This window comes from Melospiza georgiana, chromosome Z, assembly GCF_028018845.1.
Source record: "Melospiza georgiana isolate bMelGeo1 chromosome Z, bMelGeo1.pri, whole genome shotgun sequence".
Taxonomy (NCBI): Eukaryota; Metazoa; Chordata; class Aves; order Passeriformes; family Passerellidae; genus Melospiza; species Melospiza georgiana.
In genome coordinates, this window is record NC_080465.1 from 16,360,811 (window position 1) to 16,383,567 (window position 22,757).

At 41.2% G+C, this 22,757-nt stretch overlaps 1 protein-coding gene across 2 annotated transcripts in view; it reads left to right on the forward strand.

Annotated features, from left to right (window-relative positions):
* The window catches only part of TEK (TEK receptor tyrosine kinase), a 38,208-nt gene extending 22,605 nt beyond the window's left edge, over nucleotides 1-15,603 (forward strand). The window contains exons 7-23 of one of the 2 annotated variants that reach the window (XM_058044500.1): nucleotides 178-306; nucleotides 1,269-1,423; nucleotides 1,682-1,823; nucleotides 2,197-2,358; nucleotides 3,161-3,295; nucleotides 4,066-4,359; nucleotides 5,605-5,904; nucleotides 6,403-6,560; nucleotides 7,778-7,988; nucleotides 8,929-9,039; nucleotides 9,376-9,566; nucleotides 10,028-10,141; nucleotides 11,028-11,098; nucleotides 11,677-11,717; nucleotides 12,813-12,909; nucleotides 13,404-13,503; nucleotides 13,645-15,603. In XM_058044500.1, coding sequence (XP_057900483.1) covers nucleotides 178-306; nucleotides 1,269-1,423; nucleotides 1,682-1,823; nucleotides 2,197-2,358; nucleotides 3,161-3,295; nucleotides 4,066-4,359; nucleotides 5,605-5,904; nucleotides 6,403-6,560; nucleotides 7,778-7,988; nucleotides 8,929-9,039; nucleotides 9,376-9,566; nucleotides 10,028-10,141; nucleotides 11,028-11,098; nucleotides 11,677-11,717; nucleotides 12,813-12,909; nucleotides 13,404-13,503; nucleotides 13,645-13,719 — 2,486 coding nt within the window. In that variant the 3' untranslated portion in view covers nucleotides 13,720-15,603. The remainder of the gene's footprint in view (nucleotides 1-177; nucleotides 307-1,268; nucleotides 1,424-1,681; nucleotides 1,824-2,196; nucleotides 2,359-3,160; nucleotides 3,296-4,065; nucleotides 4,360-5,604; nucleotides 5,905-6,402; nucleotides 6,561-7,777; nucleotides 7,989-8,928; nucleotides 9,040-9,375; nucleotides 9,567-10,027; nucleotides 10,142-11,027; nucleotides 11,099-11,676; nucleotides 11,718-12,812; nucleotides 12,910-13,403; nucleotides 13,504-13,644) is intronic. The other variant, XM_058044501.1, reaches the window with a different exon arrangement.
* The last annotated feature ends 7,154 nt before the right edge of the window (nucleotides 15,604-22,757 follow it).

Below are 22,757 nucleotides of genomic sequence, written 5' to 3' on the forward strand. Positions count from 1 at the left end.
AGGATCCTTAATGTTCTGCACACAGGAAATACAGAAGGGAACCAACAGAGAAGAGTAATAGATGATATATTTTACAGTCATGTTTAGAGTTTTTTTCTGTAATGAGACTGAAAAATACTGGAAGACATTTTCCATTTTCTAGCACTTTTGCACTAACTGCAACATATGTATTTGTAGAATGCAAACCTGGGTTTTATGGGTCGGATTGCAAACTCAAATGTAATTGCCACAATCGAGGAACATGCGACAGATTTAAGGGCTGCATCTGCTCCTTTGGATGGCATGGTCCACAATGTGAAAAAAAAGGTAAAGTAAGGTATTAAATGGTTGTTCCCAGTGTAACTAAAACAGATCTTAAAGCTGGTACAACATTACCATTCCAGGCTGGTATTCTTGCTCCATGCACTACTTTCCAGGAGCACAGACACTTCTGCACAGCCTCATTGTAATACAGTATTTTTAAGCCTCTGACCTACATGTTGCATTTATCAGGATGACATCATTAGATTTTCAAGCTTTACTCCATAGGACTTGATTGATCTTAACATCAATCCTTGACAGAAGCTGCACATCCAGCTTTTTGTATAAACTCATGGTATTTTATCATAACCTACCTCTTGGTTGGCTGCATACATGCCTATACCACGAGCTTCATGACCTGAAAGTGATGACTGAGACACTAAGACAACACCAAAGTTTAAAACTTCTCTGTCTCTCTGGGAGAAAGTTAAATTTACAAAGCTGAACACACCTTGTCTCATTGGATTCAGACAAGGTATTCTATAAGATGCACTCAGCATTTATTATTTTAGCTAGATAAATAAAGTGACAAATTCACTGCTGATTTGTGAAACTTTTCAAGAACAAAACCAAATAGAGAAATAAGGCTCTGATCCAGATCCAACCAGCCAAATTATACTGTTACAATCTGTCTGGTCTTACAAACAGTCAAAATAGAGAGCAAGGAGGTACTGTACACCCAGAACAAAATATGTGCATGATTTTGCCATGGCTAGACTGTTTATGCTTAAAATGTGAACAACAAAGAGAGGAGAGGGATCAGAAAAAGAAAGATGAGTGAACACAGGGTTTGTTCCTTCTCACATTATATATAAAATGATGCAAAAATGTTGTCTTTGAGAAGCGTGATTCTTGCATATGCCCACATGAGGGAAGGCAGAACCAGACACCTACACTGCCTGCACACCTAAACCTGTCTTTTAAAATGTCTGTTAGAAGGGTGACATTATACTATATATCTTCTGTAGGTTCAGCAGATCTTTCGCCTCAGATAGTGAACTTACTAGATCCCGTGGAACTCAATTCTGGCGTCGAGTTCAAACCGTTTTGTATAGCAACCGGGATGCCACTTCCTAAATCTGAAGAATTCAAACTCTTGAAGCAAGATGGAACTGTTCTGAGGGTAGGCTCCTGATCAATTGCTTTCTGCTATTTCTAATATTTATATTGACTTTCTCTGTAGTTAATGCATACTATGGTTTTCAAGCATAATATGAAATTTTGGTATTCTGGAGTACACCATGAACTTCTCGGCACATATGAAAATATGAAGTTGACCATTTTAGATGCTTTTTATAGATATCACTAAACTCAAAGCATCATTGGAATACTCCAAAATGCCCAAATTTTTCAGGTCCTGTACATCTTTTTGTTGTTTCAGCCTGATGAAATTTCCACCAGTAATCGTTCTGAAGCCATGTTTAGAATTAACCGAGTCCTGCCTGGTGATACAGGAACTTGGGTTTGCAGTGTGCAGACAGTAGCAGGAATGGCAGAGAAACCATTTCAAGTTACAGTCAAAGGTAAAAGCTTTCTTCAAGTGTCCTTGTCTCTCTAATATTAAGCACAGCTTTATACTTTAGCATGTCTGAGCTTTCTCTGCACTGCTGGAAAATGCCTGAATAAATATTTACAGTTAGAATAGGAACAGAAATCCATTATAAGTAACATACTAATTATGTATATTGAAAGTATTCTTAGTGTGATGACAAGATTTAGAAGAACACCCAAAGTTTTTTTAAAATATCTTAACTATCAGCTTTACTGCATAAAGCCCCATCTATTTTATGCGAGTTTTGAAGAGCATCTTTCATTTTCCTACAGATCTATGAATAACGAGAGTCTTACTGATATAGGGAGCTAAAAGATTAGTTTAATACATGCATTCTTGTTCAGTTCCTCCTGTGCCACAGTATGCTCCGAGGCTGACAGACAGAGGACATAATTTTCTCATAATTGATATCAATGCTGAGTTACACAATGGAGATGGACCTGTTGTGTCAACAAAACTTCTGTACAAGCCAGCAAAACGTTATCAGTCCTGGATGTCTGTGGAAGGTAAGACGATATTCTTTAATTCCCTTAAAGACAAACTCCACCTACCAACTGAAACTTCATGTGTTTCTGTTCTTGATTAGCCTCAAAAGACTCTACAATGCATAGAAATTTTGTGACTGGATGTGTGACTGTTTATCACTACACATAATGTTCATGTGGATGTGTTACACCAATGGTTGTTGAAAGTGTATATTCATTTCAGGAACAAAAGGTTTTCCCCTCCTTCCTTAGGATTAAGTGCACTCACTATTGGGCCCAGCTGTTTTAAATGTCCATGTAAATGGAAGATTTTCAAAAGCAGTGGGCAGTATGGAGACATGCTGGGGCATCTACCATCTTGTATTGTGTTCATTGTATCCCTAGAGAGACTAATAACTTACCAAAATATTTATCAGTAATGGTATAGGCAAAATGAAACCTGCTTATGAGTTGGATGACCTCCTCCAGCTATGCTTTCAAATTATATGCATAGCCTAAAATACTACAGGAAACATTCCAGGACCTTTAAGAACAGTTGTCACTACATCAGTATAACCCACAATCTGTGTACAGAAAGGACATTGACTAAGCAATCAGTATTGTTTTGTCCTGAAAGAATGGCGGGTGAAGCAACCTTTGGATGGGGTTAGAGCTCAAATTAAAAACAGTTACATTATACTTCTAATTAGTTCATCTTACTGAATCAAGAACAACAACAAAAAAAGGAGTCTGTGTATCTTACCTTGTATTTTCCAAACATTTTCTTCCATAACATATTTCAACACAGGCCATGGCTTTACTTACTTTTAACTTTTATTGTCAGTAAAAGGCACAACTAAAAGACTGGACAATTTGGAACCCAAAACAGAGTATCAATTCTGTGTTCAGCTAAGTCGGCAAGGGGAAGGTGGAGAAGGCCATCCTGGACCGCAGGCCAGCTTCACAACAGCTGCACTTGGTAAGGGATCACTGTGGTTTCTCACAAATGGGGTATTTCAGCTCTTTTTCTCTGCTGTCTGTTCCCTGATCTCTGTCATAACACTTTCACTTGAGCAAAGAAAGTTGCACTTGAAAACTTGTAGACTCTTTCAAAAGAATCTCAGGCAAAGGGATATTATAAAAAAAAAAAAAAAAAAGGAAGGAAAAGAAAAAAACAAATCAAAAAACAGAGGTGAAGAAAACCAGAAAAAAGCAGAGCTATTATTTTCCCTGATTTAGAGATGAGGCATCTAAGAAAGGAAAAATTATATATTTTGGCTGGCTATGCAACAGAGCTGGATATACGAATCACTTTTTTGCAGTCCTTCCTCCTAGTGTTAGATCAATTTACTTTAAAACTGAAGATGTTTAACAAGCTGGACAGTTTTTAGTTAATTTAGGACAGATCCCAAACTAAACAAACTGAATACAGACCTACAGAATAAATGAGGATTGCACCAGGACCTATCTAGCATGACAACAACTGTTGGCTTCTCACATCTAAAAAGTGCATCTGCAACACCAGCTCATTGAAGATGCCATTTTATTGGCACATCATCTGTTGCTAAAATACTGTGGGACTATCAACACCTCTTAGATGTAACTTCAGCTAAATTATGTAGGATGGCTGAGAGAATTACCCTATGTCACCCCAAACTGGGGCAAGTGGTTGGGAATAACTGTACCCCTACTTTAGCTTAGATACCAGACATGAAATGTTGTTCCCTGTTTCACTGTGGCTTTTCCAAGGTCTTCCTCCACCAGAAGGTATCACTCTCTTTCCAAAAAGTATGACATCACTGAATTTATCATGGCATCCCTTAACACTGAGGACAGAGGATGATATTCGTGTTGAAGTGGAAAGGAAGAGCGTGAATGACAACGGTGACGAGAGCAGTGTTATTACTCAAGTGCCAGGAAATATGTCCACCTTGATCATTAAAGATCTTGAGCCTAGACAGCAATACATGTGCAGGGTACGGGTGAACACCAGGTCCCAAGGAGAATGGAGCAACTATCTATATGCATGGACTTTCAGTGACAGTAAGTGCTGATTCACATCCTTCTGTTTAATTCTTCATGTTACCCCCAGTGATCAGACTAATTGTCACTTGATGACTACATTAAATGTAATCCTTTATTTTGGTAACGCTTAGTTCCTCATGATCACTTACGGTTGTTATTGCTATAATTTGGAAAGCTCAGCATCCAAAAGAATTCTTCTGCTGGAAATTGTCAGGAACTACTAATGTGGGTTTCTTTTAAATGGAGAAAAACAAGCTTGAGAATCCACATGTTCATTTCAGTGCGACTAATGCTTCTGACACAAGTAGCATTTTTTCCTCCTCAGAATGATGAGCCATCAGAGTTCACTACTCCAAGCTCTTTTGTTACTCAATTCGGCTATGACCATACAGAAATAGTCAGCACTTAAAGAAGAGAAGATACAATGCAAGGTAAAACCCCTGTGAGCAAAGAGTAGTTAAGTGTGCTACATTGAAGACCGCCCTTGAACTCCCTGAGTGTGAGCACTGTGCTTTCACAACACCACAACAAACGCCCTATCTGAATGAAGTACCATCTGAACAGCTGTCCATCTGAATGGCAGAGAGGTGACACTGCCCCTACCACACACTGGAAAGGTGGGCTTCTTCCTCCTTAAAGGTCATGTAAGGAGGCCCTCACTGAAATCCTACATGTGTTAGTGGAAGTATAAATGGCTGTCATGGGACTCTCCATTTCCCTGAGCTCTGACACCAAACTGCACTACGAACCACATAAGGGTACTGTTTTCCAGGAGAAGGTACTTAGCTTAATATTCATGGTTGCATCTGCAAGTGTAGCACTCACCCCTGCTGGTGGTTTTCTGATTAGATTTTTGGAAGTGTTGGTATCAATTTCCTTTCTTTCTAACAGCCTGACAGGTAATTGCTCTCTGAAGCAGTGAAAGTACAGGACATGGGAATTACAAGGGAATGATGATACAGTAGAGAAGGATATCAATCCTTTTTGCATTAATCTGAAAGGAAATATGGTGTGCTTGCATACAGCTCAGAGGATGTGTATCTTCATCCAAGAGAGTATGTTGAATGCCGCTCCAACCTCTGCTGGAAGTATGGAATACTGCTACAAGGATGACAGCACATCATATTGCATTCAGTTACCATAGCTCATCAACAAATTGTGCTTTGAACAGCAAAAGCACTGAGGAAAATGCTTTGTTCTCTGTGGAAAGGAGAAAGAGGTGGATGTACACGCCAATGCCTTGTGTGTTTTGTTTGTTCTCAGGAATACCTCCTGCACCGAACAACATCAGGTTTTCTAACACCACAGACACATCCTCAGTCATCTCTTGGACAGCTGCTGAGGGTCATTCCATCTCCTCCATCATCATCAGCTACAAAATTTATGGCAAGGCTGGGTACAACCACGTTGACATTATCATAAAGAACACCAGCATTACTCAATATCAGCTCAAGGGCCTCGAGCCAGACACTGTGTACCAGGTTCAGATTAATGCTCAGAACAACATTGGCTTGAGCAACCCGAACACATCATTTGAACTGAGGACCCTTCCAGAAACAAAAGGTTAGTTAATCCACCACACTGGATTTGCACAAACCAGGACTGGTTGTATAAACTAGTTAGCTAAGACATTATCATAATACTAATGTTTTAATCTGAGTTTTCTTTTGCTATTAATTCTGACACACAACACAGCACCACCAAAATTTAATTCTTATTTCACTGCATGGTATTGATAAAGTGACAACATGCACCGTTTCTCTATATCCACTAAAAAGGGCCCAGTGACTCAAAAAATGAATAGCTGCATACAGCAAGATCATTAGATCACTGAATGTGGCCTCATCTCTGCTCTGACTGAATTAAATAGAATATTTAGGTGCTTGTACACCTGGAATTCAGAGCATTCACTGTTTCTGACATTTTTGGAAAACAACAGGATGTATCCTTAGCTTTTTAAACAGTTTACAAGAGAGGAGTATTCAATTATACATGGCTAATGCATTGCTAAATTCAGAATAAGCTGAAAATCATGATGAATTTTTTGTCCTTCCTCAACAGCTCCATATGAATCAAAAGGAAGCAAAATGCTGCTTATTGCTATCCTTGGATCTGCAGGGATGACCTGTGTAACAATTCTCCTGGCCTTTCTCATCATGCTGCAGCTAAAGCGAGCCAACTTCCAGCGTCGAATGGCTCAGGCTTTCCAAAATGTAGTGGTGGGTTTCCAGCTTTCCTGTGTCAGTTTGGTTATTTACTTTAGCTCATCTTTTCCTGTGTTTTCTTCCAATTTCTTTTTCCTGGCTTTCCCAAACACTGTTTTCTCTTTGTTGTAAAGCTTCTCTACTAGTGACCTCAAAGCTAAAGCTAATAGGGCACAGTTGCAGGCTAGGAGGTAGAAAACTTGACTTGAAAAAATGTTTGCAGACCATTTGCTGTGCTCCCTCTTCTGCCTTGTCACACTTGTGTATAACAAGTACCAAGCCAGAAAGAATAGAGGAGCCTGTTCTGCCTCTATGAAATCATGCCTGATTTTGAAAACTACCGAATATTTAATGCTGCTTTTGAGCATCAGCAGCTGCTGATACATGCTCATCCATTTTCAACTTAGGGACAGCACACCAGGGATCTATCAATGGCAACATCACAGTTTTGGCTGTGAGGAAACTGCTGAAGATTTTAACATCACAAGGAGATATCTCTCTATAGACACATATTTCTTTGTATCCTGCCGCAGTCTCTAAATCATTCTACTTTCTGCTGCTTTTCTCTGCCTCCAGAGGGGAACCTGTGGAGCAGAATGAAGCTGACCCAAAGAGCTCCTTCATATCTAATTAGATTTTTTCAGAAACCTCACCCAATTCTATGATCAGACTGCAGGCCACACAGAATAGCTTTGTCTCCTAGTCCTAAAACTTTTCCCACAGCAGTATGTCATGAGAATGTGTAACTGAAGAGGAGATGTCTCCTTAAGCATAGAGGAAGATAATTTCCTCTCTCTTTTTATTTTCTTGCTTCTTCTTGCATCACCTTTCCTGCTCAGCCTGACCAGCACAATATTTAATTAAAACTTAATATGAGATTAAGCTTAAACCTGAAACTTATAACTGGTTTTGAGATCGGTTTTATCGCATTATTTTTGCCCATGTACTTCATCTTCAAAATTATTATAAACTGTTCAGGAGGCCCAGATCTAAAAGGATCAATTTAGAAGCCTGATTAATTTTGTGGATCTGGGCAGAACTGCTTGTTGCAGGTAAAGTAGATGTAACTGTCTAATGTACTCAGTCTGCTGTATGTGTAAGAGATGGATTGAGATGGATTGAGGCGTGTGTGTGTGGAGATGAGTGAGCACAGGCATTTTGGAAATGCAATCAGGGCATTGCTCAGTGAAGTAGAAATCACAGTTAATGTCATTTTCTTAATTCCGTTGCAGAGGGAAGAGCCAGCTCTGCAGTTTAACTCAGGTACTCTCACTCTGAGTAGGAAAGCCAAAAACAGTCCAGATCCTACTATTTATCCAGTTCTTGAATGGAATGACATAAAATTTCAAGATGTGATTGGGGAAGGTAATTTTGGGCAAGTCCTGAAAGCACGCATTAAGAAAGATGGCTTACGCATGGATGCTGCAATAAAAAGGATGAAAGGTAGTAAAAACCAGGGATTCTGTGACTAAAGAGATTTCTTGATTGTGTATTTCAAATGTTTCTCTGTCATACAAAATGCTTAGCAGCCCTCTTTTAAAGCTAAAATAAATATTCAAAGTTGCTAATTAAATTATATCAGGTGTCACTAGGCCAAGATTTGTCAACAGCTGTATTTCTGACGGGTAAAGTTGGTTTCCGTTTCTCCTCAGTGGTTGATATGATTAACCATCATGTATTTTTCAATTCATGGACCAGTATGAGCTTCACGTGAGTTCATCTGCAAGGCAAGGTGCATTGGATAGACAGGAGCAGAGAGCATGTCTTGGGGAACAGCATTAGTTCACCTTGTTCACTACAGCTGTTCAGAGACAACTGCATCTAAGCATCTATATATGCACATACCATGGGCATCATTAAGTTTCTGTTTCTTCACTGGGCATGACATCTATATTCCAGACAGAGCTACAATGTGTACAATACTGCAAGAATGTACATGTTTTATTGTAATTCTCTGGGTCATTATCTAGGCAAATTGAAAAACACTTTTAAGTGTGATGATTAATTTAAAAATAGCCAATGTCTGCATACTGGCAGAAATAATCAACGGCACACATATGGAAGTATTTTTAAGCAGCTCCTTTTAATATTATCTGCTACAACATTTTACACTCTCAAGTAAGAATAATAGTGGTAGGGTATGTTAAGATACTTCCTTTCTCTGCAGTAGCTTCTACGGACACTTGTTCCTCACAATTTTTTCTTCTAATTGAAAAATCCTATTTTTTTTTCTGTAAATACTAATGTACCTTACAGTTTTTCTCTTTCTACGGAGTTGAAAAAGTAATAACCCAAGCAACCTGGAGTCCTCATAATTAAAAAAATGCATTGTTATAAACTCAGTTACAACTAAAATGTAAATGTGTGCTTTTTTGATTTTCAGAGTATGCCTCAAAAGATGATCACAGAGATTTTGCTGGAGAACTTGAAGTTCTTTGTAAACTTGGTCATCATCCCAACATCATCAATCTTTTGGGAGCATGTGAGCATAGGGGTAAGATGCTATTGAATGCATGTACTTTAAAAATTAGTTTAAAAAAACCCTCTCACAATATAGCCCACACAGTCCAGAGAAACACTAGCAGGCCTCTGTGCAACTTTTGTTAAAAAGTCAGATAAACTTGTGTTTAGATCTACAAGCCCACATTAATACTCCAGAAATTATGTTCAACACTAGCTCAAAATTCTCCTTTACTCCTAGAAATTTGCCTGTTTGACATTTCACTCAAGTGTTTATTTTCTTTTTTCACTCAAGGTAGTGTAAATTGCCCAAGACTATTACTGACCATCTCTTACTTTGTGATATGCTCATTATCTGGTGTTTTGTTAGGATATCTTTACCTTGCTATTGAATATGCTCCCCATGGAAATTTACTGGACTTCCTTCGGAAAAGCAGAGTACTAGAGACAGACCCAGCATTTGCTATTGCCAACAGTACTGCATCTACACTTTCCTCTCAGCAACTTCTGCATTTTGCAGCAGATGTTGCCAGAGGGATGGACTACTTGAGCCAGAAACAGGTCAGTCTTCAACTCTCTACCCACTGAAAGCATGGAAAATAGTTTTCCAGGGAATATGCCCTTTAATTACATTAATTTTTAATTTTAGCTTCTATAGCACACACTGAATGAGATTTATTTTGTTGTTTCTATTTAAACTTATCAAATACATCATGGGGAATCAAGGGAGAGGCATTAAAACTTAAAACAACATGGTAGTTAACAGCTTTCATTTTCAGATGAAGTTTAAATGTTCTTGGTAGTGACATACTAAGCCAATTTCTTTATGTTCTTATTCCAAAGGGCTGAAATTTTCAATATAGCAGTAAATTAATACATGTAAAACTCAATTATACTGATTCCCTTATTTTATTACATTATTACATTATTACATTATTACATTATTATTATTATTATTATTATTATTATTATTACTATTACAATTACTATTAGTGTTATCATTATCATCATCATTATTTTAGTTTATTCATCGAGATTTGGCAGCAAGAAACATCTTGGTTGGAGAAAATTATGTTGCAAAAATAGCTGACTTTGGCTTATCAAGAGGTCAGGAAGTTTACGTTAAGAAGACCATGGTAAGGATCAACATAAATTGATACAATCTGTTTTCTTAATTTTGCTTTCTTATTTCTTAGTATGTGTTTCCATATGAAGAAAAATGCAAATTTATGGGTATTACAGAACCAATTTTTAAAATTTTATTAATTGCCATGTAAAATATGAATACTTATTAATATACACATAAATACATCTACTTGTAAATAAATCCTATACCATGTCTATAATATAAAATGTAATTTAAAATTATTTATATGAATATGTATGACAGTAAAATAGATAAGTCAAGCTGGTCTAATTCTATTGAACAAGGCCAAAATTAGCAAGAAGGTAACCAGACGTACATCAGGATGTGTCCAGAACTAGTGCTTGGAAGATCTAAAAGAAGATATGTAATAAGCATGATGTAGCTAAAGACCAGAAATAGCACTGTGTTGTCAAGGCAACACAATGGTCAGAGGCATTGTCTGAGGTATTATTTCATTTCACCTTGATGCTGATTGGATAATTCTTTTATTAAATTTCATGTGAACTGTTCCTTTGGGAAGCAAATCATATAATCATAGGATCATGGAATGATTTGTTAGGAAAGGTACCTTCAACACCATCTAGTTCCAACCTCACCTTTCACTACGCTAGGTTACTCAGAGCCCCATTCAACTTGGCCTTGAACAATCCCACATCCACAGCTTCTCTGGGAAACCTGTTTCAGTGTCTCACCACTGTCACAATACAGAATTTCTTCTGTAAAACAGCTCAAGTTTAGTAAGTTTATTTACTTGATAAAGTTTACTTGCATAAAGTCAGTTTTCACTGAGGCAACACAGAATGATTGTTGGCATATAAACTGCAATATTGCTATACCAGCAAGTGAAAAATAAAATTTCATTAAATAATTTCTAGGGACGGCTTCCAGTGCGATGGATGGCAATTGAATCTTTGAATTACAGTGTTTACACCACAAATAGTGATGTGTAAGTATGTGTTCAAGTGGCATTAAAAAAAAAATATTTTTCCATATGAAGGAAAGGTTGGTAACTAGCATGAGACATCCACTCTTAACTCAAAATACTCAGTAGTAATGTCACCATAAGTAAGCAATGGAAACAAAAAATAAAACCCATAACAAAAAAGTTACTTTTATTTCTTCCTCAGTGTGTGATCAAGTTCTGTGTTTACAAACTACTTGGATGTGCCCTGCTACTTCAGCTGTACTTCTTATTCAAAATTTGAGACCTGATGAATATTTGGAAAATCCAGAAGAAATTAGTATTTTATTTAGGAAACTAGAAATTGTATTTGGAAAAGAAATTCTGTAATTTCAGTATTTGCTGAAAGCTCACAATCTGATAAATGTCTTTGGTTGACTCAGAGTGAATTAATTTTGCCAATTTTCCTGTTTTCTGATTCTACAAGCCCCATCATTATACAAAACTTTATAAAAAATACAGAAAAACATCACACTTCCCTGTGTTCCCTGAACACTAGCAAAACTACCTACCATTTAAAAATATTAATTCTTGTTGCACTTCATAATATCCCTCTGTTGCAGATGGTCATATGGTGTCCTCTTATGGGAAATTGTTAGTTTAGGTAAGTATCTGAATTTTGTACTGCACAAATAAACAATCTGCACCAAGGCAGCTCTATTCACTCAGTCTTTTAAAAAATATTGCTTCACAATAGATTTCTATTTTATTTCTGTTTTATTCTCCTACATTTTATTTAGGTTCAGTATGCTTGGAAATGCAATTGTCAAATTTTCAGTCCAGGTACCATTTTAAATAAGAAAGAATCATAATGACCATGTTTTCATTACACTGTAAAATCCAGGCCATACCTAAATATAAATTCCAGGATATCATATGATATATAGCCTTAGTACAACATGTTTTGAGTTTGGTGGGTGACTTTTCCTCAGCTTTCCTGCATTTCAAATCAAGACTTATATTTTAATCATATTGCAGGGTGGGGAAGTAATCACCTCCTACTCCAAATATTCATGAAGAAAAATTTTGAACATTAACCTTCAAATAAAATTTAGAGTTCATTTCTGCAGATACCTCTACCCATCATGACTGTGATGCAGCCTTGCACCACTCAAAATCATTGTGCTACACCTCTCTGGTGATTTGCCCTGGAGATGTGCCCATGGTCTGCTGGCCACGAGAGGCTACTGACTGAGGTGCACATTGCCAACTGGACTTTGAATTTCTGATTTGTTCCTGGCTTTCCTTACTAAATGGGTTTGCACTAGATATGGATGCAGTGTGGAAAATTAAGTCTAAGCAACCAAATACCTACAGAAATGGGCAAAACCAGCTGACAGTAAGAGCTCCACAAGTCCATACCAGATCTTATTATGATACTAATGAAGGAATGACTTGCCCAGTGACATCAATGCCATTGAAAAAATATTTTGAATACTATCAGATCCTGGCCCTCAGATTGCAGAGAAAATTAGTCCAGCCACACAGATGAGAAAATTGACACTAAATTTTTCTTTTCTCCTCCATATTGTGCATCAAGCAGTAAGGAAGCATTACAATAAAAATGTAGATGCATAATACCTCCTAATTTTGGATTAATTTAGCTGTTACTATGTTAGTCATTTCAATTTCTACTATGAAATTAAACTTTTTTTTTAATTAAAAACTGCTTCCATTTATGACAATGGTTAAACATTAGGTGGAACACCATATTGTGGAATGACGTGTGCAGAATTATACGAAAAACTCCCTCAAGGGTACCGACTGGAAAAACCTCTCAACTGTGATGATGAAGTGTGAGTATTGCCTCACAAAAAAAACCAAAAAAGAAATAGAATAACAGCAACCTTAGATATAGAAGATAGAAGATTTCTACAAGAAACTGGCAAACAATTTTTTTTACTGGAAAATTTAAGAACTACATAAAAAATTTAAAAAGTGCACAAAACATAAAAACTACATTAAAAAATTTACAAGTGCATAAGTCCTTTTGTATACAACATACAATATTAATTTGCCATGAATACTTTCTCAGGCTCTCTGTTCCAGCCAGTTATCCTGTTCTTTACACAAAATACCAGGGTTTTAGCTCAAAGAGAGCTTTTTGATTACTCCAGAGTAAAAGAAAGTTCTTTTGTGACAGCAACCAACTATGGAAAATGTAACTTCAGCTATGTAGAAATCCATTTCCCTCTGAAAAGTGGAATGTGCACAATCTTTAAATTATCAAGTATTTGTAACTTTAACCTATGTAGCTAAACCATCAAATGCTGGTGTTGGATTTTTAAAGGTATGACCTAATGAGGCAGTGCTGGAAAGAAAAACCATATGAAAGACCATCATTTGCTCAGATACTGGTGTCACTGAACAGGATGTTAGAAGACAGGAAGGTAAGAATGAAACTCTATTTTATGTAAATATATATACTTAAAATGATATAAATAATTAGGCTATGCATAATTTCAATATTATTTAGGGTTCTTGAGGTAATGCACCTCGCATCACATCTTCTCTGCTTATTTCCTTTCCAGACCTATGTGAATACTACGCTATATGAGAAATTTACTTATGCAGGCATTGATTGTTCCGCTGAAGAAGCTGCCTAAGACAGAAAAAAAATCTTCGCTCATCATTGATGCATTACAGAAAACTAAAATTCAATCTGCTGGAGTCCAAAATGTGATGGGCTGTGTAGAACTGTGTATAGCTCTAACTATATATAATACAGCAATACTGTTTTACCACAGTTATGCATGTGTATATCACACAGTGATATACATCTCTGCCTTCACAGGCTGTAGAAGTGTATATATTGTCCAAAACAGGTATAGACTAAACTAATGAAATCTGTTGTTTCATTCACAGGGTTTTCTTTTTTCGTAGATATATGTAGATATAATGTCTACATGCATATTGTAATGCATTAGCTATTGACATCTTAGAGGGTTTTTTATATTTTCCAAGAGCTACTCATAGCAAAGTGGTAACTTATTGCAGTATTCTATATACATTTCATTGTGTTTGAAACAAAAATGCTGGGCAGCTGCAGTGCAACAATGGAAGTTGTAATCCAGTGTGATCAACAAGGATAATTAAGACAGACTCCTGTTCGAATGTAAAAGTCAGCTAGTAGAAGTAATCTAGTCAAAAGCTCTGTTGACACTCGTAAGATAAAAGGCATGCTATTGTTCTTTCATTGCCTAGAATGACTATCAGTTTTTGCTCATATGCCAAGTATACATATATTTTGAAGTGTTTAATGTTATCAGAGGAAGCCATACAGCAATATTCATGAAGCATAGTGTTGAAGAGCATACTACATATTGTAAAACACATTTTTACAACTCGTCTGGATATACATGAGACTTACTCAATTTGTATTTCATTTAATAATTTCAATGCATAATTATAAATTACTACCTGTTATATACAAGCAGGGCTTACTTACTTTTGTTTATATTACCCTTTCATTCTGTCTGTAGTGTGGTATGGCCTCTTACAAAATATCATACTCAAATGCTTCAAAACAGTGGTATTTGTCCTGCCAGAAAGGTCCCAATCCTTAGGTAAGAAAAATAACGGCAGGCTTGGTTTGAACTTCTGGTGTCAAGCCAAGAACAAGGGTTTTGGTGGATTTACCCTACCCAAATTTCACATAGTAGCCAACTTCATGTTTTGCACATATGTCCCCCTCTTGCCCTTGAATTACCAGCTCACAACTGTCCATCAGACCACAATGATGTCCCAGTTGGGTGCAACAGGTCATCCCCTCAGACTTGGAGAAAGATGCTTGAGAGAGTGCAAGATTTCTCCTTGTGATTCTTTGTGGATGGGTATGTGATTGGTTACAAGGTGGGGGTATCACAGCAGAGTAAAGAGAAACATTAATGACACACCAGACTGACTCAAATAGAATATTCCCTATTAAAAGGAAATAAGCCAACAAACAAGGGTGCTGAGATGACTTGAGTGGCCTTGAGATAGGCAGAACTTGCACTGTAAACCAGGTGCTAGATGTAAACTAGGAGTTTATTGTTGGGGATTAAAATAAGTTTACTTATAGAATATTAAAGACTATCTGTGTAGGTTTAAGTTTAATTGTAACTTGCTTTCACCTTAGAATGAGAGGGCCCTGCTCAAAACTTAACATAGGCAAACTTTAAATGAACTCATCATAATGGCTAAGCAGGGGAGAAAACAGAGAAAGACTGGTTATCTTCAGGTAAGGGCTGAGACCCTGGAGGGTCCCAAGACTGCTCCAAGCTGGAATATAAGAGCAGTTAATGGCACACAAACCTGGTGGAGAATCCAATGAGGTGTCAGAAGACCCCAGACCATAAATCACCATAGGACTAAGAGGCTCATGCAGGGCACGTGACAAGTGCGTGAAGGTCGGGTGCACAGACTGTAAGGGTATAAAGGCCCAGGGATTTCTTTGGTCAGGGTCCCTCTCTGGTGGCACCCAGCTCAAACTGAAATAAACCAACTCTGCCTTAGAACCCAGGGTCTGATCTCTTCTTTCAAGTTTACACAGAGCAAACAGATTTACTGGACCAAAGCACAGCTCCAAAAAAAAAAAAAAAAAAAAAAGAAAGAAACAAATTCCACCACATTTTTCAAAAGAGACTACTTAGCCAGAGGTTTTTGAAGCATGGGCATTGCAATTTGAAGTACATTCTTCCCAATCAGTGAGACGACTAAGAATGTACCTCCAAAGGTGTTTTCTAGACTTCCAGGCAAATGTGGCTAAAACCATCTGCTGGAAATGCTTCAATTTCTGTACAGAATTTTTCAGAGGTACAAAGAGGTTCTCATCTCATACTCTCACATTTCTAACAAGCAGACACAAATCACTATTTTTTTACTTATGTGAACATCTCCATCTGTGGCAAATTTTTACCTGGAACATTATATCACATAATTAAAGCATCGGAGTGTCATTCATCAACTCAATAGCTCTTAATACTGCCTGCATTTTAAGTGCTTAAATCTCACTATAAATTGTCCTGAAGGACAATTAGGTCTCCTTATAAAAATTCTTCTTATATTCTTTTATATTGTAGCATGTAACAATTTTCTACATTTCTTCCCTGGACATATCTGTAGAGAACAGGCTGTAATGGATGGAAAGAAAGAAAGACAAAACAGTTTAAACAGAATGTGGAACTTAGTAAATGATGGTGCCTGGAAACCACCCATTAAAAATGGACAAGCCCCATCAGAAATGGGAGAGGTGAGGCAGAGACTAGTTAGACAGGCTACAGGAAGGAGGGCTTAGGGAAACAGAAACCACAGCTGTTCCAGTATTTGGAACCATAATTCCCTGTGGTCTCACTATTTATAAAAAGAAATTCCTCAGGATAAATGGCAACTTATCAAACCTGCTGAGCTGAGAGGCTGCTGTAATGAAGGCCAATTTAGCTGAATTACCTCACACAGAGATAGAGAGAGGGACCTAAAGCAATTTGACTTTGTGCCACTTAATCTCAAAGGTCACCACTCTCAGCTCACACAGATGGAGTAGACTTGTGTATTCCCTGTTTGCTGTGTTGATGCACACTTGGCTGGCATAGCTTTCCCTGGTGGGCAACAACAAGCAGGGACAGTTCTCTCACAGTTGTGCAGCCCAGAGATCTGCAGGGCACCATCAGCGCCCGGCTTCATAAGTGACCAGTTCTGCTGGGATGGAAACCAACCACCAAATCCTCACTGCAGCAGCAGCAGTGCCTGCATCTGATCCCCAGGTCTGGGGCAGGGCTGGACAAAGGACACACATGGCACATTGGCCCTGCAGAATGTGACTTTGGAAACAAGCACCTGCCACTGTCTCTTGTTTGCTCTAGGGTCACACCAGCCTGAGGCACCGGGCAGCCCTCAGTGCCATCTGGCACTGCAGATGACAGGCCCTGGCCTCTACCACCAAACAGAGGGGAGAATTCACTCTCCAGACCGACCTTCCAGATGGAAAAGGTTGACATATGAGGCTCTCCTGCACATTAGCTGTGCCAGCTACAGAGCCCTGGGAAGCAGCCGCTGAGCACTGGGACAACAGAAGGCACAGAAAGAGGGACAAATCAATCAAGCACAGAGGCTTTTCATGATTACTGAGCCCCACAGGGCCCCCAGGAGTGGCGCCACCCACCAGTCCTTATCTGATGACAAAGAGCTGGTCCAGCAGGTGCTGTCCCTCCTTGGCCAGGCAACACCCAGGCTCTTTGCTTTCCCCTCTCCTGTACTGGCAGCAGACATGCCCACCTTCTTTGGTTGCACTTGCAGAGCCTTGTATCTCTTAGCCATGGCCACCTGGGAAGGGAGAGCAGTCACGGGGGAGACATGCCATCTGCACTGGGCAGGAACCAAGGCCTCTGTGTGCACAGATGAAAACCTGTGTCCCCACAGGACATTTTGGCTGCCCACCTCCTCATTGCTTTTGGCTGGAGATGCAATTGTGCTTTCTTCCTCATCCACAAGTCCATGGCTGGAAAAAACTTGGCCAGTGGATGGCATTCCAAAAGCAGTGTAGGTTGGAACTGATAAAGGAAGGACACCATTCCCAATTCCAAGCCACACCAGAACAGCCACAGGAGACTGTTCTTCCAGGCTCTTCTGTCCATTTTTAAGAAAGAATGGGCAGTTCAGAAGTGAACATAAGGCACTATTCCCTGGGTGAAAAAGAAGGGAGTCCTCCAACTGCCTTGAGGGTGTCTAGGATTATTATTTTGATGCTGGTTCTGAGCAGGCATTGGAGAAAGTAATCCTGAAATGCTCCTGGTCATGTGCTCCACTTCTCCGATTGATTCACCGCATGTTTCCTTCCTTTTCATTTGAAAAGCAACTCGAGTGGAGAGTTACATGGTGGGGGCTCATGTGATCTTTCGGAGGAATAATAGAAGCAATAGCAGTCATGACACAACACCAGTATGAAACCAGCCCCACAGCCAAACAATTTCTCTGAAGTATTTTGTCTCAAATGGCTGCTGACAGGGCAGGAGTCTAAAGGCATTAGAGGAAGCCAACTATTCTGATCAATATGGCCAGAGCAGCACACACAAGCTGACTCAGTCATTGGCTAGGCTGCAGCCTTCTGCTGCTCAGGAAACAATCCCTGCTTTTGCCTTTAGTGCACATGGAACCTCAGGCAAAGGCCACCCACACCCAGCTGCCCTCAAAGGCAAAAGGAGTGCCCCAGGACACTCCCTGGCTGCATCAAAGCACAACAATGGCTTCTTTGGGAGTCCAAAATGTCTCTCTGACACCAAAGCGAGGCCCAGGCTTTAATGTGAAGTGGTACTTAATCAGGCGTGGGAGGCATACTAGAAGGAATATAGAGCCGAAAATTATGTGCAGGCCTTGGAATCTGGGAGCAACAAAGAATGTTGAGCCACAGACTCCGTCAACAACGGAAAAGGGGGATTGATAGTATTCCATGGATTGTAGGGTGGTAAAGTAGAACCATAGGAGGACTGTAAGGGATAGGGCTTCGATTGCTTGTTTTCGTTTAGGTGTATGTTAAGGCACAAACACAGTACACTACTCAATTGGATAAAGAATGCACAGGATGTTCCCAGCAGCTTCAGGCACCTCCTCCGCAGCTGGGAACATCCAGCCCTCTCCCACAGCTCTAGCCTGGCTCTGCCGGTGGCATCCTGTGGGAGCTCCCTCCTGCTGAGACACAGCTCTGGCCTTCCCATTCCCTTCACGCCTGCAATGCCACTCCTGCCTTGCTCAAATCTGCACATCACTAGTGACTTTGTGCCCTCCAGCTATGCTGTCCTAAGCAGAAATTTAGAAGGAGGATGAGCAGATGGGAGAAAAGGAGGTGGCACCTTCTTTTCCCACTCTGTCTCAGTCTGCCTGTTTGCTGGGCCCTCTCTCCTCAGGATTCCTGCCTGTTCTCAGAGGCTCCGTTCTCTACCTGCTGAAGTGGTCCTTGTCATCTCCTCTGCTTCCTGCATTACTTTGCTGCAGGGATGACAGCAATCAGGCTCTCAGAGGAGGCTGAAGAGAGGCTCCGCTAGCTTGAGAAATGGATGCTGCCCAAAGGGAAAAAGAAACCAAAGCAACAAATTAAAAGAGACCAAGGGAAAAGGAACCATTATTTTCACACTGAGCTTCTAACAGGGTCAAGCTGGGTTCTTCTAGGGCCCAGAAACACACAGACAGAAGGGGCAGAGCGCAGATGGACTCGGCTCTGGCTTGCAAGGAGAGCAGTGTCTGCCTTGGCATGCCCCCCTCCTCCTGGCCTGGCTGGCATCTTCCTTCACAGCAGGGAGAGCCGAGGAAGTGGCGCCGTCGCCAGCTGCCTGTCTGCCACAAAAGGTGGCAGCAAAGCTGCAGTGGTTCTCATCTACTTGAGCGGGCCAGGCAGCACGTGAGGCTGGCACAAATCCTGCTCAGCTGTCCCTCTTTGGCTGGCAGAAACCTCTAAGAGTGGGGCAGGAAGGACAAACTGGAAGCCCTTGGATGCTCAGTCAGTCCCCCCAAAGGCCCCACCTTCCCAGAGAGCAATCTAGAACCGCTTGGCAGGGAGTGCTTTTGTTGTGTTCTTCAAGCCCCACTGCAGGCCTCCTTGCCCAGCACTGCAGTACTTCAGTTCCTTTGCTACCAGCTAAAGCTGAAAACAGCAGCCAAGAGCAAAAGGGGGCCTCAGCAATGACCAGAAGGTGGGAGCTCTCCTCTGAGGAACGGCTGTGAGAATTGGGCTTGTTTAGCTTGCAGATGGGCAAGGTCTCCAAGACACCATTCAATATTTGAAGGGGCTCAGAAGAAAGATGGAAACATATCTATTAGCAGGGCCAATTGCAAGAGAAGAAGGGAGAATGGTTTTAAACTAAAAGAGAGTCAATTCAGAAAGGCTCTAAGGAAGAAACTCGTTATGAGGAGAGTGCTGAAACACTGCCTCAGGCTGCCCAGAGAGCTGGGAGGTGCCCCATCGCTGTCAGCATTCGAGGTCAGGTGAGCTGGGGCTCTGAGCAACCTGATCTATTGGCAGGGGCTTTGGACTAGATGACCTCCACCACTCCCTTCTAAGCTTAACTAGTCTTGGATCCTTCTTGGTTCTCATTTGAAAAGCAGCCAGAGCAGAGATTACCCTGTGCGGGGCCCATCTGATGCCCTGGAGTTGGGCCGAGGAGCAAACCCAGACAGGGAGCAGCTGTTTGGCCTGCAGCCCCTTTGCCTCGTACCTGCAGAAGTTCCTTGGCAGAGCCTCTCCTGTCCACATCCATCTGCAGGCAGCAGCCCAGAAATTCACACAAGGCAGGGGGTAGGCTGAGCTTGTGCACATCTGGTATGCCTTGCGTGCCTATCAGGTGGTTAGCCTGAAGTGAAAGGAAACACAAGACTCTACGTGATTCTTCCACAGCCTTCAGTGCTCACCTAGAGCCCGTCTTTTAAGCCCCAGTCTGCAGTGGCAATTTCTTGCCTAGCAGATGGTTAGAGATGAGCCTTCTTCCCCAAAAGTAGAAAGGCCCCAGTGCAACTCCAGCTATTCCAAGGGGCAACAGGTCTTGCCTTGACAGCTGATGTGAGCTGCAGGGACATTTTTAGGAGTGCACCTTCTTGGAACTCATCCAAGCTGCGGGAATGGGATTTAGTCAAATGGAGACAGACCAGAAGGATCCCGGATTCTGAAGCATATTTGCACCTTACCCTGTCACTGGTCTCCCAAACATAAGGAGCCTCTCCTTTGGCCATTTCAATTCCCACGATGCCAAGGGACCAGGTGTCCACTTTGGGACCGTAAGGCTCTCTTCTCACCACCTCGGGTGCCATCCAGCAAGTTGTCCCCACCATCGACCTCCGTTCACTCTGCTCAGGTGTGAGCAGAGCACAGAGGCCAAAATCAGCTGAGGAGAAAAACAAACACTGCTTCAAGTAGGAAAGCAAGGAAAAGATTTCCTCACTCTAAGTCTCAGAATGTAGTGCTGAATCTAGCTGGAAAAGCAGCTGTGCTCACTTTTATCGGGGCTGCTTCAGTCGTCGGGCCGTAAAACAAAAATGGAAGAAAACTCACTTGCACAACTCCCCAGACTGTGCAAGGAAAAAAGGAAAAAAGGACACCTGCAGCACTCTGTGGACTTTTGAAACAGAAGCAAAAAAACAAAAGACACCTGCACAAGTCTGCAGACCATGCAACAAAAAAAGGAAAATAACAGGACACCTGTAGGTGTCTGCAGACCCTACAACTGCAGGGGAAACAAAAGGATGCCTAGACGAGTCTGCCGACTCGTACAACGGCAGGCAAAAGAAAATGACTCCCTTTTCAGGGCACAGACTGTTGCCAGAGAACTCCTCTGTACAGGATCCTCCTGCAACGAGAACGCCAAGAGCTGTTCTGGACGCTGAGGCCTCGCGTGCACCAGGGCAACCTCCTGATGACCACCATGCTGTGACGTGGCAGCTCTGCACTGACATCACAATAGCAGCAGCCCTGGGTTGCTCTGTGAATTCATGCATAGCAACCAAACCTTCTCTACAGCTAACACAAAAGAGAGCCTGGAAAGTTCTCCTCTGTCCCAAAGCAGCACAATCCTCTCCTTCAGTCCATAACCCGTAGCTCAAAGGATCCCAAAGGAGCACAAAGCAGACACCAAGCGCACACACTCAGCACTTTGGCCACCAATGCTTCTGACTGAAACAAGCAACCCTTGCTTCAACTCAGTGGATAAAATCACGCCTTGGTAATATCCCTGAGAGTTCCCTTAATTGGAATGCCTGTCCTTCCTGCTCATTTACTGCATGGCTAACATCTACCAGAAAACTCTAGGGCTTGCTCAAGGAAGAACAACACCTTAGTGGGGAAAATAACCTGAGGAACAAAGTACCCATAGGTGTTTGCATGGCACTGAACAGCGTTGGTGTTGTCAATATGACAGGGACACCTCCTCTGCACGGGGCAGTGCCCGTGTCCTCGGCATGGCAGGGAGTGCCCTTGGAGCAGCCCTCACTCTGTGGGTGCCCACATGGGCGCATTTGCTCCTTCTGTCCAGCACCCAAGGCAGCTCTGCTCCTGAAAAAGTTCTCTCTCCAACACTGAAGGCACTCCTGGTGCCTTTGCAGAACCCCACTCCCTTCAGCTTGTGGGAAACAGGCAAGGGCAGATTCCTCCATGGAAGTGGCTTTTAAGTCTCTGTCCTGCCCACAGTGCATACTGCATAGCACTCCATTTTTCAGTCCTTTGCTGCACTCTCATTTCTGGCCTGCAGGAGCTCAGTGGCTTGATCGTGCTTTTCCTGGGCCAACTTAGTTTTTCCTTCCTGGATGGCACAGCTCACAGAAGTGCAAACTCCATGTCTGCTGGAGACGGCTGCAACCACTAAATGGGGCAAATGATCCACAGTTCAGGTTTTGTGCAATGCTCTGCTGTCATTTCATTCTAGACTTCCCCACAATATGCCACAGGAAGGAGCAAACAGGTGCCAGTGCCATGGGGAACAGGAGAAGGCCGCAGGTCAGCACCAGGGGCTCAGCCCATGGCTACAGGAAGCAGAGGAATTTGCAAGGCAGGTGAGTGCTGGGGATGCTGGAGGCCTGCCAAGCTGCCTGCTCTTGTCTTGCTGCTGAAAGCCTGACCTGCAGTGCTCTTGAGAACAACACATAAATCCCACTGGAATCAGCATTTCTTACGGAGATTGGCATGTGC